General features: G+C 39.4%; 1 protein-coding gene across 6 annotated transcripts in view; it reads left to right on the top strand.

The window, feature by feature from the left end:
- WTAP (WT1 associated protein) overlaps positions 1-15140 on the top strand; it is a 30627-nt gene that overhangs the window by 13039 nt on the left and 2448 nt on the right. For all 6 annotated transcript variants that reach the window (XM_066372901.1, XM_066372897.1, XM_066372895.1 and 3 more), the window contains 5 exons: positions 1235-1290; positions 3626-3684; positions 5411-5538; positions 9313-9491; positions 14944-15098. In XM_066372901.1, coding sequence (XP_066228998.1) covers positions 1235-1290; positions 3626-3684; positions 5411-5538; positions 9313-9491; positions 14944-15098 — 577 coding nt within the window. The remainder of the gene's footprint in view (positions 1-1234; positions 1291-3625; positions 3685-5410; positions 5539-9312; positions 9492-14943; positions 15099-15140) is intronic.

The following is a 15140-nucleotide window of genomic DNA, read 5'->3' as shown; positions in this document are numbered from 1 at the left end:
TTATAAATGTTATGTAAATGAAATCATGTAGTATATTTGTCCTTTGGAAATTTTTTTTTTCACTCAGTATAATTTTTCTTGAGGTTTATTCAAGTTTTTGCATATATCAAGTCTGTTTCTTTTCAGTACCCCATGGTGTAGCTGTATCCTAGTGTATTCAGCTTTTTGGTAGTTTCCAAGTTCTCGCTATTATAAATAAAGCTGTATATTCATGTATAAGTTTCTGTGTGAAAATAAATATCCATTTCTTTGGGATAGGTGCTTAAGAGTGTAACTGCTTTATGTCTAGCACATTTTTTTTCCTGCATCTACTTTTAGTTTTAAAAGGAACCACCCAGCTCTTCTAGAGCAGCTGTACCATTTTACATTCTCAGCAACAGTGGATGGAAGTTCAGGTTTTCTACATCTTCGCCTACTGTTTGGTGTTGTCACCACTATCTTTTTTTTTTTTTTTTTGCATTTTTCTGAAGCTGGAAACAGGGAGAGACAGACTCCCGCATGCGCCCGACCGGGATCCACTCGGCACGCCCACCATGGGGCGAAGCTCTGCCCACCAGGGGGTGATGCTCTGCCCATCCTGGGCATTGCTCTGCTGAGACCAGAGCCACTCTAGCGCCTGAGGCAGAGGCCACAGAGCCATCCCCAGCGCCCGGGCCATCTTTGCTCCAATGGAGCCTTGGCTGCGGGAGGGGAAGAGAGAGACAGAGAGGAAGGCGCGGCGGAGGGGTGGAGAAGCAAATGGGCGCTTCTCCTGTGTGCCCTGGCCGGGAATTGAACCTGGGTCCTCCGCACGCTAGGCCGACGCTCTACCACTGAGTCAATCAGCCAGGGCTCACCACTATCTTTTATTTAGACGTCTAATAGGTGTGTAGTGATCTAGCTCTAGCTCATTGGGGTTTTAATTTGCATTTTCCTAATGAAGCCCATTTTAAAGTTAACAAGTAGTTCACATTTTTAAAACTTACATTCCAATAAAATAAGAGAGTTTTTGTTGTTGTTTTTAAAATTATGTGTCCTGAACCATTTAAATGTCAAACTCTGTTTCAATACAGACCTTCTTTGGGGATGTGCTTTGTATCGCTTCAGTAATAAGGACTTGCTAATAAAAACGAGCAACTGGATTAGAAGTGATGCTTCTGTCTTCATAAAGTATGAATAGCACAAGTGCCAGTGGTATTTAATATTTTAAAATTTTAGGAAGAGCATTTAGTTCATATTTTAATTCTCTTTACAGGTTCGACTGAGTGAGACAGACTTCAAAGTTATGGCACGAGATGAATTAATTTTAAGGTAAGATGTTCTTTTATCAAAATAGAAAAAATTTTTATAGAATATTATATTGTGATTCTGTACTATAAAGTTTTTATCTTTGTCATTTTTAATGTGAATACATCTTCAAATTATTTAATGTACTTTCGGAATGTATTTTTTATGGCTTGTTTCTTTATTACACAAACATTAAGGAAAATATAACACTTTCGAGATCTAAAGCGCTAGGTTCGGTAACTTCCCAAATAATAGGCAGCCAGATTTATTTTCTGGCAAAGGGAAGATACTCAGAATTTTACTCTGAAAAGCAATTGTTGAGCTTTTATATTTTTCTATTCCTCTGAAGCAGATGGTTCTATAACCTCCACAAAAGACCTTATCCATCCCCAAACATTGAATGCACTCTGTTTGTATCGTAGGTTATCAGAGCCATAAATATGAGCATGTTCTTGGTTGAATAGTAGTCTTTACATAGAAGGTAGATCAGCTTGGTAGATTAAGTATTTTTGTTATGTTGTAATAATAAATCTTAAAGCAGACCTGTCAAAAGTTTTTAAGTTTATAAAAAGGTTTTCTAAAATTAAATTTTTATTAGCTGTAACTGAACAGCAGCTTGAAAATATGGCTTTTTCAGTAAGCAAGATAGCGACATTCAGGGCAGGTTACTTTTGCATTAGCAGTTGCTTAAACCTGTGACTGGGGAAAGCTTTGTTGTTTATATACAGTAATTGCAAGGGCAGCTACTATAGCCTAGATTTTTGTGGGTGGAGGAACATAATAAAGAAAGGTTCTTGTACTCGGACACGGTATGGCATTTATGCAGGTTATTTCTGCAATTTGACATGGCTTTTAAAATAGTCTTGAAAAATAGTATAGTCTCTCCCCTTTTTTCACTGGCAAAAAGAAATGTTATTTGGAGAAAGTCACATGGTATTTTCACAGAAGAGCCAAGATGAAGAACCTGTAGTCCCTTGTTAGGTGTTTTTGTGTGTGTGTGTGTATTTTGTTTGTTTTTTTACAGAGACAGAGAGAGAGTCAGAGAGAGGGATAGATAGGGACAGACAGGAACGAAGAGAGATGAGAAGCATCAATCATTAGTTTTTTGTTGCGACACCTTAGTTGTTCATTGATTGCTTTCTCCTATGTGCCTTGACTGTGGGGCTACAGCAGACTGAGTAACCCCTTGCCAGCGACCTTGGATCCAAGCTGGTGAGCTTTTTGCTCAAACCAGATGAGTCCGCCCTCAAGCTGGCGACCTCGGGGTCTCGAACCTGGGTCCTCTGCATTCTAGTCTGATGCTCTATCCACTGTGCCACTGTCTGGTCAGGGGTTAGGCGTATTTTTATAAGCTTTTTCTTTTGGTGGACAACTAGCTGACAGTAGTAGGGTTTTCTTTTCTTTTTTTTTTTTTTTTTTTAGTAGTAGGGTTTTCACTCAGCTTCCATCATCCAGCCATTATGCTGAGCGTCAGGTGATGTATACCACGTCATGTGTGGTATGCGATCTGACCTAGGGAAGCACACCGTGTGTTCTCAGGAGAGAACTCTCCTCCGTTTCCTTTTATATACCTCCTGTAAGTTAAAAAGGAATAATTAAATGACTAACTTATTATTGGTTAAGACTAGATTCATAATTATCGCAAAACAAAAGAGACCTTAAAAATCATGTCGTGGGCCCTGGCTGGGTGGGTCAGTGGATAGAGTGTTGCTTGCCCCTGCACACAGGTCGCTGGTTTGATCCCTGGTCAGATCATGCACGAGAAGCAACTAAATGGAGTGGCGAAGGGAAACCGGGAGATGCGCTTCGCTGCCCGCCCCTTTCCTTCTCTTCCCTGTCTCAAATCAGTGCGGGAGGATCTTTTAAAATTCTTTTTTCCTTAAGATTTTATTTATTAATTTTTTCAGAGTGGGGGAGGTGCCGTGAGCAAGTATCAACTCCTAGTTGCTTTACTTTAGTTGTTCACGGCTTGTCGTAAGTGTCTTGACTGGGCAAGCCCAGGTTATGAACCAGCGACCTCAGTGTTCCAGGTCGACACTTTCCACAGCGCCACCATGGGCAGGCGGGAAGTTTTAAAAAATCATGCGGTGGGTCCCTGGCATCATCATTTGGCTCTAGTGTTGTCCCTCTACAGCAGGGTTGCCGGTACAGTTCCCGGTCAGGGGACAGACAGGAGTCAACCAGTGAATGCATAAATAACTGGAATAACAAATTGATGTTTCTCTCTCTAAAAATCAATCAATAAAACCATGCAGCAGAATTCTTGGTGTTAAATTTATAAGTTATGGATGTGATTTTTCTAGTTTTTTAATAAGGCAGTTCCAGTTTAGCAGCTAACATGTATTTATTTTTGTACTAGATGGAAACAGTATGAAGCATACGTGCAAGCTCTGGAGGGCAAGTACACAGATCTGAACTGTAAGTTTTAACTTCCTAAAGACCATGTGAACATCTCCTTTTAGATTGTTGCTTTAGGCTTGGAGGCTAATTGGTTCTGCTAAGCACGTGTAATTTTTTTTAAACATTAAAGAACTATGTCCAGGTACTATATTGAGTGCTAGGACATAGCTGAATGAGAAATGATCTCTCTTCTTGGGTAGTTCCCAGTCATTGGGAAGACTGACATGCAGTAATTATATAATAGCATAGCTGTTTTAACAATTATGTACCAGGTTCTGAGATAGCATAGGTAGGAAAACTCAAAACTACTTGAAACGTTTCTTGATCTATTTCTAATCCCTTTCACAGAGGAATTTGAACTAAAGCATGATTTATTAGTCCAGAAAGGATGTAAAACAAATCACAAATTTATTTAAATTGCAACTTGTTACTAATATTGTAACAATAAGGTATGGCTATATTTTTACCAAAGTTTATAATTTCAAACCATTTTATTCTGTCATTTTTCTTTGAGAGTAATATACTATTTGTGAGTATAAAAACAAATATAGGCTCTGGTTACTTAGCTCATTTGGTTAAGAGCATCATCCTGAAATAACAAGGTTGCAGGTTTGATCTCCGGTCAGGGCACACACAGGCAGCAACCGGTGAATGCACCACTGAGCGGAACAAATGAATGAATGTTTCCCTTCCCCCTCCCCTTTCTCTCCCTGCTTCTCTCTGTCTCTTAAAAAAAAAAAAAAAATTAAGCCCTCGCCAGAGAACTCACTTGATCGGAGCGTCATCCTGGAGCGCAGAGGTTGCCAGTTTGATTCCCTGGTCAGGGTACAGCATGATGTTCCTGTCTCTCCCTGCCTCTCTCTCTCTCAAAAAAAAAAAAAAAAAAAAAAAAAAAAATATATATATATATATATATATATAGTTTTCTAAGCCCAGAAAGCGTAGTATCCAGAAATTTGTTATTCTACAACTATATTACAATCCGTAGAAGTTATGAACATTGTGAAAACATAAAATAATAATTGTCCATACAGCTATTTGGCAGGTTTATTATATCGAATAGGTTAAAAACAATACTAACCGAGACTCTGAATACTATATAATACAAACAAATGCAAGTGAAGTTTTTTGTGTTCCGTTGGAACAGATTAGACAATAATAACATAAAGTCCATCTAGTATTAGATGATTTTGGAGCACTGTAACACTACTACCTTCTAAAAGAGCACTCATGCTTGGGAAGAAATGTTCTTCTAAAAGGAGTTAGTGTAGGCCCTGGCTGGTTGGCTCAGTGGTAGAGCGTCGGCCTGGCGTGTAGAAGTCACAGGTTTTCTCCACCCCTCCCCCTCTCCTTCCTCTCTCTCTCTCTCTCTCTCTTCCCCTCCCGCAGCGAGGCTCCATTGGAGCAAAGGTGGCCCAGGCGCTGGGGATGGCTCCTTGGCCTCTGCCCCAGGCGCTAGAGTGGCTCTGGTCACGACAGAGCGACGCCCCAGAGGGGCAGAGCGTCGCCCCCTGGTGGGCGTGCCGGGTGGATCCTGGTCGGGCGCATGCGGGAGTCTGTCTATCTCTCCCCGTTTCCAGCTTGGGGGGGGGGGGGAGTTAGTGTAGAAACTAAAGACTTGGTTAATATTTTTTACCCTGGTTTATATTTCCCTTGACAAAGGTAATCAGGCTGGTTTTGGTTAGTTCAGTTTGATCTTGAAATTGTATTTCATGTTCTGAAGTTTTTTTCTTTTAATCATTAGCTAATGATGTAACTGGCTTAAGGGAGTCGGAAGAAAAGCTAAAGCAGCAACAGCAAGAGTCTGCTCGCAGAGAAAACATCCTTGTAATGCGGCTCGCAACCAAGGAGCAGGAGATGCAGGAGTGTACTGTAAGTATTTCAGGGGCTAAGTCTTTTTGAGGAATTGGTTTTTAGTCTACTTTACATGTGGTAATTAGTACTCAGCTAATTTGATACCCTTAGTACGGATTATAAATGCACATTTCGTTAAGGTAGATATGCTTTGAGCTATAAAAGCTAAATGTAAAATTTTGGTAGTCTCAAAATACGTTTTGTGTGGCCAAGGAATCCAGAATTTGAAGTTCCCTGAAATCTCGTGTTTTAGGAGAATTAGTACATTGAGTCATATATTGTTTAGTAGCTTGAGATCTGAGGATATAAGGAGCACTTGTTCTTTACTAAGTAAACCATCTGATTAGTTTCTCCTCTGAGACTGGCCTGTGGTGGCACATGGATGAAGTGTTGACCTGAGAACGCTGAGGTCACGGGTTTGAAACCCTGGGCTTGCCTGGTCAAGGTGCAAATGGGGTTAATGCTACCTGCTTCTTCCCCGCTTCTCTCTCTTCTCTAAACTGAACAAATAAATTTTAAAAAACATGAAAAAAAGAGTTTCTCCTCTGCACTCTTTACACCTTAGTGGGTAAAACTATTTTTCTTAGTATCAGCAACTTGTACCACCTTTCCTTTTTAATTATTACGGCTTACGTTGGTACCATTGGCCATGTCTACATAGATCTAAAGTGTAGTGACTTATTTGATGGTGTTTGTATATGTAAATTTTACTAAATAGAGGAAGCTCTGTCCCTGTTCCTAATTTTAAAGTCTGAACTTTTCCTAAATTATTTTGTATACTTGTCATTCAATACATATTTATTAAAATCTAATATATAAGGCAATATGCTGGTCATTGGGGACTAATGTATGGGGCATAGTCCTATTCCGATTTCTTTTCTCATCAATGAGATGTTCTTTAGGGCTCAGTCACAATTCTTTTACTTCCTGTGCCGACATCATCCACATCCACAAGAGCCTCGTCTTGTCCTTCACTTTTGCAGAATGAGTCTTGACCCGTCACTTTGTTCGAGAGAAGAGTAGCCTTTGTCATTTCTCTGCCGCCACCACTTGTTCTCCTTTTGTTTCCACCTTCACTACCACTGGCTTTTTTTTTCCCTATAAGGTCACTAATTAATACAGTAATAATTTTTTTTTCCTTAGTACTCATACGCCTTCGCTTTCTGTATTTTCAACTCTTAACCATCCTCAGCTTTAGCTATCGGTTCTGCACTACAAAGTCTTAAAAAGAGTTTTCATGTTATTTTTTTTTCTATGTAACACCCACCCTCCAATAAAAGATTTTTTCTCTATGATTTTCATGTCTAATGAAGTGGACAGTGCATCTCAGGTGCCCAGTCTCAGAACTGTTTAATTCTTTCCTCCTCTTTCTGATGTTTAGGATTCTAGATTCAACCACTTATTTAATGGTCTTCGGTCTCTGTGTTTACATGATACTGTGCTATATATACGCTTACACATGCAGAGGATGAGTGGCCTCTGAAGTGCTAGCCCCTGGTAGATAGAGGGGACGGCTGGTCCCGTGATGGCACCTCCTGACCCCAGTGTGTCCTCAACTCTGTTTCCTTGGCAGCTTTCCTCTATGCGTGATCAAAGCTTGGGTTGATGCCCCTCGCCCTTTTGTCTTCTCAGACTAGCTTCTACGGTTATCTCGACTGGACCTTTCTTTTCCAGCCACTTTGTAACGGCTCTCCCCTGCACAGGTTTCGCTGAGAATACAGTGAAGTTTACAGGAAGGACAGGATTGATGTGGCAGATGAGAGCAGTTCGCTGGCTGTCAGTGTTGGAGTGACAGTGTCCTTCAGTGACGGTGGTGTGTGGTGTAGACTGTAGACATGCTTCAGTCCTGTTCGGTTGTCTTAGCATCTGGCCTCACATTGAATTAGCAGTTGTACTTTTTTAAAATGAGTTAAAAAATTTTTTCCTAAGCTAAGTAAAAATTAGTTCTGTTTGCTCAATGAAATAGTAATTAAATGTATTTCAGCCTGACCTGTGGTGGCGCAGTGGATAAAGCGTCAACCTGGAACACTGAGGTCACCAGTTCAAGATGCCTGGCTTGCCTGGTCAAGGCACATATGGGAGTTGATACTTCCTGTTCCTCCCCCCTTCTCTCTCTCTCTCCTCTCTAAAAAAGGAATCAATAAAATCTAAATAAATGTATTCCAAATCCATTCAGTATTTTTTAGCTTTTACTAAATATATGATAGAAATTAGCTACTTATGAAATGTTAACCTAAATCCTATTTAGGACTTAGCGTGGAGCAGGATCTTGAACCATATCTTCTTTGGGTGTGAAGAAAGTGATGCATTTAATGCTGGTAAACTGTATTTCATATCTTAGAGAGGTATTTATAATGTGCTTGTAAATAGTACAACGGGAGTTGAAATGGAAGGTTTCATGTGCAGGTAGAGGGGTTCTGGTGTGGTGGAAAAGCCCTAGACCGGAAGTGTGAGAACCAGAACGCCAGTCCCAGTTCTGCCACTATGAATTTAAAAACTGCCACTGAACTCACTGTGTCCTTGGACAACTGGTTCATTTCATTTCTGAAAAATAAACAGTTTGGCCTGACCGGTGGTGGTACAGTGGATAGAGTGCCCACCTAGGATGCTTAAGTTCCAGGTTGGAAACCCCTAGCTCGCGAGCTTGAGTGCGGGATCATTGACATTAGCTCAAAGTCACTGGCTTGAGCAAAGGGATCACTGGCTCAGCCAGAGCCCCCAGTCAAGGCGTGCATGAGAAAACAATCATTGAACAACTAAAGTGCTGCAACTATGAGTTGATGCTTCTCACCCCACCCCACCCCAGCTTAAAGAAAAACAACAGTTTGGACTAGATCACTCACCTTCTAGCTTTATAATTCTATGATTGGGATCTACTCCAAAGGAGAAAAGCTAAACATAGTTTATTTTGGCTTAAGGTGCTATTTATAAAGCTACATATAAGGTGATGTTTATAAAGTAATGCTAACTCATGGAAACATAAATACTACATATTTTTTAATCTGGAAATGCAAATGGTGTATTTTAAATTATAATCTTGTACCTGGTGTATTTTTAGGGAATTTGTATTATATATAGAATAGCTTCCATAGGCACAAATTTGAATGAGTAAAACACTATACTGTTACATAGTATTTTTTTTTTTTTTTTGTATTTTTCTGAAGCTGGAAACGGGGAGAGACAGCCAGACAGACTCCCGCATGTGCCTGACCAGGATCCACCCGGCACACCCACCAGGGGGCGACGCTCTGCCGAGCCACTCTAGCGCCTGGGGCAGAGGCCAAGGAGCCATCCCCAGCGCCCGGGCCATCCTTGCTCCAATGGAGCCTTGGCTGCGGGAGGGGAAGAGAGAGACAGAGAGGAAGGAGGGGGTGGGGGTGGAGAAGCAAATGGGCGCTTCTCTTATGTGCCCTGGCCGGGAATCGAACCCGGGTCCCCCGCACGCCAGGCCGACGCTCTACCACTGAGCCAACCGGCCAGGGCCTGTTACATAGTATTTTAAACTTGGCTTTTCTCTAGTGGCTGCTAGCATTTTTAATAAATATACTTTTTTGTAATGTTTTGGTTGCAAATAAATATGGAGCCTCTTTGTTTAAAGGTTCCAAATATGGAAGTGCAATCAAATGGCCTAAGTCCTACATCAATAACCTTAGTTTTTTCATCTCTTATTTTTTCTAGAGGATGTTAAAATCAAAGGGGGTGTTAATAAATAGAATGAAAGAGATTTGACCCCCGCCTCCTTATGTATGTTTTCTTTCATTTGGTAGTAATTTTTGCTTTTGCTTTGCACAGACTCAAATCCAGTACCTCAAGCAAGTCCAGCAGCCCAGTGTTGCCCAACTGAGATCAACAATGGTAGACCCCGCGATCAACTTGTTTTTCCTAAAAATGAAAGGTGAACTGGAACAGACTAAAGACAAACTGGAACAAGCCCAAAATGAACTGAGTGCCTGGAAGTTTACGCCTGATAGGTAAACAAATCCTACTCCCCAGTCAAGACTCCCTGACAGTCCCACTGCGAGAAAGCTGTGGTGGGACAGCCACGTACTCGTTTCCACACCAAGACTCAGACTTTTTGAGCCAAAAAAAGCCACATTCTTATACTATCCAGCTTGTAATGGTTAATGTAAAACTTACCAGATGAACCTTGTGTTTCAGCTTTTTCCTCCCCTCCCCCTTGCTTCAGAGGCCTGATGGCGTCGGACTATTCCGAAGAAGTGGCCACCTCCGAAAAGTCCCCCTCTAGAACATGTAGACACTTGAGAAATGTTTCTGTTTGAAGAAAATAGAGGGAGAAACAGAAGTCTTAAGTCTGTGGCACACTGTGTCTTCAGACAGTTTGGAGGAATGAAAACCTAGAGATTTAAAATCATGAATTGAACATGTAAAATTCCAGTAAAATGTAAAAACGGAAAATGCATCGCTCTTAACCTTGAGCATAGTGACTTAGAGACACTGTGTATCAGTTTTGCCAATAAGACTGTGGACTTCGTGATCATTGTTGAACTTCTTGGTCAAAACTCAAACGAGGTGAATTTTGCCTTTAAAGGGTTTATTTGCTAAGAAACAACTGAATAGTTATAAGAGAATCAAATAATAGATAACAGTACAAGTAGTTTATATATTTAACCATTTAGTTTGGGGCTCTGTTTCTTGAATGAGCCTTGAATCAATGTGGTTTTCATCAATGGTTTGTTCTTTGAATGGTTGCTAACACTGTAGATAACCTTACTGAGGACTGTACAAACATGAAGGTGTGGTATTAAACTTCAGGTTTAAACTGTTGGAAGCATTATAAACATTCATTTCACAACTAGATTGTACAAGGACATCGGCTGTGATGAGACTCACTGCGTTATTTTTTTAGTAGTGAAATTGATTAAATCCCCGTTCCAGTCAACAGGCACGTGTTGCAAGAGCATTGTCATTGGTGTTCGTGGGGGATGTGTTCCTTCATTGTATTCGGGCCTTCTGTATCACACTTGATATTAAATTAAATATGCCTTGAAATAGTTGGGTTTTTTTAAGTTCAAGGAATATGATGATTTTGTTGTACTTTTAACATTTTGATTTGGGGGGCTGTGGAGAGCAGATTGATTTTGGAAAACTCGTTGCTGTGCTCTTCAAAGGAAAGGAAAAGGCTGTGCCTCTGTTTTCCAGCTGGTCATAAAAGACAAGGAAACTTGACACTTGTTACTTTTTGACGCCTTGTCCCAGGATATTGAAGTAGAAATTAATGTGGGACAGCTTCACAGGGTGCCTGCCAGAAGACTGGGGAAATATTGTATTGGAACTGTGGGCTGGCCTCAGTGAGACATTTTGTGAATTGAAAAAAAAAGGTATAGTGATCATTTCTGGCAAATTCATTTGATCATTTAGATAAATGAGGCATTTTCTTCATGCTTCCATCCAGTCCTGGAGGTGAATTTTTTTCTTCAGATCATTCTGTAAGTCACCAATTCGAATTTTCTCTTGGTGATAATGGAGTCTAAGATGAGTGGAAGATAAATGTTCCAGATTGTCCCAACGTTTAAGTGCAGTTTTAACAAGGGTGACTTAAGTTCTCTTAATCATTCAAATCAATTGTAAGTATTACATATGTTTACGCTCTAGGGAACTGCTTGTGGGGCAGGGGTGGGTTCAAGAAGTGGTTTGTGTGACTTTACAACAAAAAATCCGCTTCTGAAATCCCCATTCTTTATGGGGGCTAGAGGGTAAGTAACTAAATCGGTTTGAAATTAGTTTATTGTGCCCACATTAAGGCTCTTGTATATATTTATGCCGTTTAAGATCAGAGACTTGGGAGGTGAACACACAATACGGGGTACAGAAATATGGTTTAGAATTGGGCACCTCAAACCTGTATAATTATGTGATCCAGTGTCACCCCAATAACATTCAATTTTAAAAAGTCACAGTACAAATGGCCTAAATATTTTAGTAGGTCAAGAAATAATTTATAAAATGTATTATTAACATGTACTTAAAATATGGCCAGTGTCTTTCTTTGCGTTTAGGTAACAGTTACTTTGGGGTCTGTGAGTTTTTTCTTACTGTTAAACATTTTTTTACTAAATAAGATCAGTCATGCTCATGAATAAGTTGAAGCAGCATGAAGAAAGGTGAAGATGGAAAGTGAGTCCCCCTGGACGTGCCCTTGTCCCTCCCCTTGTCCCCCTCTGTTCTCCGGGCGGTGACCACTTAACAGTCCTGGGTATCATCAAGATCATTTCTGGGCTGCAGTCATTTTATAGATTGGTTTAAGCAAATGTAAGCATACATACAGGTGATGTGCTGCTTTGGTTTTTGTTTTCCACTTTATCCCTTGGACATTTTTCCTTTTTTTGTTTTTTTTTGTTTTTTGATTTGTTTTGGGTTTTTTGGTTTTGTTTTGTTTAGTTTGGTTAGCTTCATTTTTAATGGTTATGTAATATTTCCATTGTGTTAGTGCATTTTAATCACCTATAAGTGGATTTTTGTTTTCTAAAAGAAATAAGCTATAAGCCAGGGTATTCCAGGTACTAAAAATACATCATTAATCTGAAACAAGTAGTACATAATCAATACTATGTCTGAAATAATTCAAATAGAATAGGGTGTGGATTATTTTGCTTTTTTCCTATTCTGTTTTCATTTTGAGAGAGATTCCCTGAATTAATTTGTCCACTTTAGTTAAAATATTCTAGCATGTGACAGTGCCTATGTTCAGAGTATTTAGTGGGATGTAGACAGCATTTTGGCAGTTTTCAGGCTGCACTGCCTCAGTTAGGTAACTGTGTGGTGCACCTTTCTAGACACCCTGGCTCCCCTGACAGGAAACCAATGTACAGTGTCTGTTCTTTGGTATAAAATTTTCTCTCAAAGTAATTTCTATTTTATTTTCTTTGTGGGTTATTTGATTCTAGGATTGGGTTGGATTGTTTTCTGTTTTTGTTTTGGTTTTTTTTTTAGCAAAAAAAAATTTTCAGAGATAGTTTACTTATAATTAAATTCTTACCATGTTTTTTGTGATGTAATGAACACAACAGAAATTTTACATAACATAATTGGTAAAAATGACAGTTATAGATTGGTTAAAGAACAAGCAGCTTTGTTAAGATTTGTTTTAGCAGCCATTAATTTTAGAAGTGATAGAATTATCTTAGGGCATTTTATTTATGAAAAGGTGTAACTCCATAACTAGAACATTTTTTGCATTAGAATTTGTGCCACTTTATGAGATTAAGTCAGATCACAAATTAATGTATTGATTTTAGTTGTTTTTCCCTAATCTTTGTTAAATTTATATAAAAGATTTTTCAGGTTAGTTAGAAAACAGTGATGTTACTTACATACTTCGCTAGAAAAAGTTGTGAGAGGGAGGAGCACCAGAGTGTTTGACAGTGCTGCTCAATCTCAGTTCCTCAGTCGGTGTCTGACCCCTTGTTCAGTGGAGGCTTCAGCCTGAGCTGCCAGGGGCGATGGGAGCAGCAGTAGCAACAGATGAGAACAGGAGCTAATACAGTTACTAGTGACTCACCTGAGGCTTCTTTGAGCAGGAGAAGTAACCCAGGTTGAATTGACCACAGATTTGGGTAAAGAAACTTAAATTACAAATTAACTTGAATTATATTAGGTTAAAACAAATACTCAGTAAAAGAACCTTACAACACTGAGTCAAAAAATGAGAATCATTTACAAAGTGCTCCCATTTAAAAAGTTTTAATGCTTGCCTGACCTGTGGTGGCACAGTGGATAAAGCGTCGACCTGGAACGCTGAGGTCACCGGTTCAAACCCCTGGGCTTGCCTGGTCAAGGCACATATGGGAGCTGATGCTTCCTGCTCCTCCCCCTGTTCTCTCTCTATCTTTCCCTCTCTCTTCCTCTCCCCTCTCTCTCTAATAAAAAGTGAATAAAAAAAATTCATTTAAAAGTTCTAATGCTTAATAGGATCAGATGCATTTGGAAATATTATATTGGGCAAACACAAAGAAGGAAGAAATAGAAAGTGTCAGCAGGAAACATTCTTTAACCAATAAGGTCATTCTGAACTTAACCCCATCACAAGAATATCAGATTTTCTATCCCAGTCTCAAAGGTAACATCACAATTATATACTTAAACCAGATCCCTTTAAAAGTCTTTTTTTTGGCCCTGGCCAGTGGGTCAGTAGATAGAGCATTGACCTGATGTATGGACATCCCAGTTTTGATTCCCACTCAGGACATAGAGGAGAAGTGACCATCTGCTTCTCTCTTCCTCCCTCTCCCCCTTCTCGCCCTCTTTTTCTCCTGCAGCCAGTGGCTTGGTTTAATCGTGGGCCCAGGTGCTGAGGCTAGCTCTGTTAGTGCTTCAGCTTCAGGTTCTAAAAATAGCTCGGTACTGGAGCATCTTCCCCAAATGGGGTTGCCTGGTGGACCCTGGACCAGGTGTGTGCAGGAATCTGCCTCACTAACCTGCTCTCACATTTAAAAAAAAGTTATTTTTTTCTGTTATTGCTGAGGCTAAAGAAAAACCAGTCAAGTTTTATTGAGAAACTATTAGAGCTTTTGAATTGCATATTGCAGTTGCTGTAAATGTGCCTATAGTTCTATAGTATGTTGCACTAGCACTTGGTAACTGATTTGTGAAAGTGTGGCACTCCTAATTTTGCAAATATTTGTGTTATTTGTGATTAGTGGCACAAATTTTATTTTTGTGTCCAAAGTATAATCTTTTATAAAATGAATAAAATGTAACCACATGTCAACATTAAATTTTTTAGAATTTATTTTTTAGAATATATAGTTCAAAAGTGTGCATATAAAGAGAAATTAAGAGAGGGATTGATGAATAGAAATTGTCTCAAGGCTCATTTTTAAAAGCTGCTTTTTAAACAATTACTGAACACACCTCCCTTAATGCAGTTTTGTGAGAACTGCCTATTGAGACATCTTTATTAAATGCCATTCTAGCAAGAATAAATGTACTCTCATTCATTTATATTTATTTGTACTGATTTTCATATAGTAGGTATTTTAAAGAATTGTACATTTGTGATGTTGCATTTGTTCTTTCAAGAACTTTTTTGTTCCACAAAGCTAAGTGCCTTAAGTGTTTTATTACTATTGGCATATCTGAGGTATAAGTTAATTAACTGGCCTGTTTTATTTTAAATGATAATTTGGAATGAAAGTAGATTTCAGAATTATTAATGTAATAGCAGTAAAAAGTGGCCATTTGGATACTTTTTGTTTAGGGTTTATTTTTACTGCTGTATTGGCAAAATGCGGAAATGCAGAAGATGGATGTGTTCCAGAAAAGAAGATGGTAATTACTGGGAGGCATCTGCTGTGACATAGTTATGTTCTGTACCTGTTAACTGGATCACTGTAATGCTTGCAAGAAAGAAGGTTATAGAGCATTTTGTCTTCATTTTGTGATGGATGGCTCTTTCCTTTGCAGTCAAACAGGCAAAAAGTTAATGGCGAAGTGTCGAATGCTTATCCAGGAGAATCAGGAACTTGGAAGGCAGCTGTCCCAGGGGCGCATTGCACAGCTTGAAGCAGAGTTGGCCTTACAGAAGAAATATAGTGAGGAACTTAAAAGCAGTCAGGATGGTAAGGGGTTTTTTGAAAAGTTTGGTTAGTATTGCACTGGCT

The sequence above is a fragment of the Saccopteryx leptura genome, chromosome 3 (genome assembly GCF_036850995.1).
Source record: "Saccopteryx leptura isolate mSacLep1 chromosome 3, mSacLep1_pri_phased_curated, whole genome shotgun sequence".
NCBI classification, from domain to species: domain Eukaryota; kingdom Metazoa; phylum Chordata; class Mammalia; order Chiroptera; family Emballonuridae; genus Saccopteryx; species Saccopteryx leptura.
The sequence above is the reverse complement of the archived record's forward strand: the minus strand, read 5'-3'. Positions and strand labels throughout refer to the sequence as shown.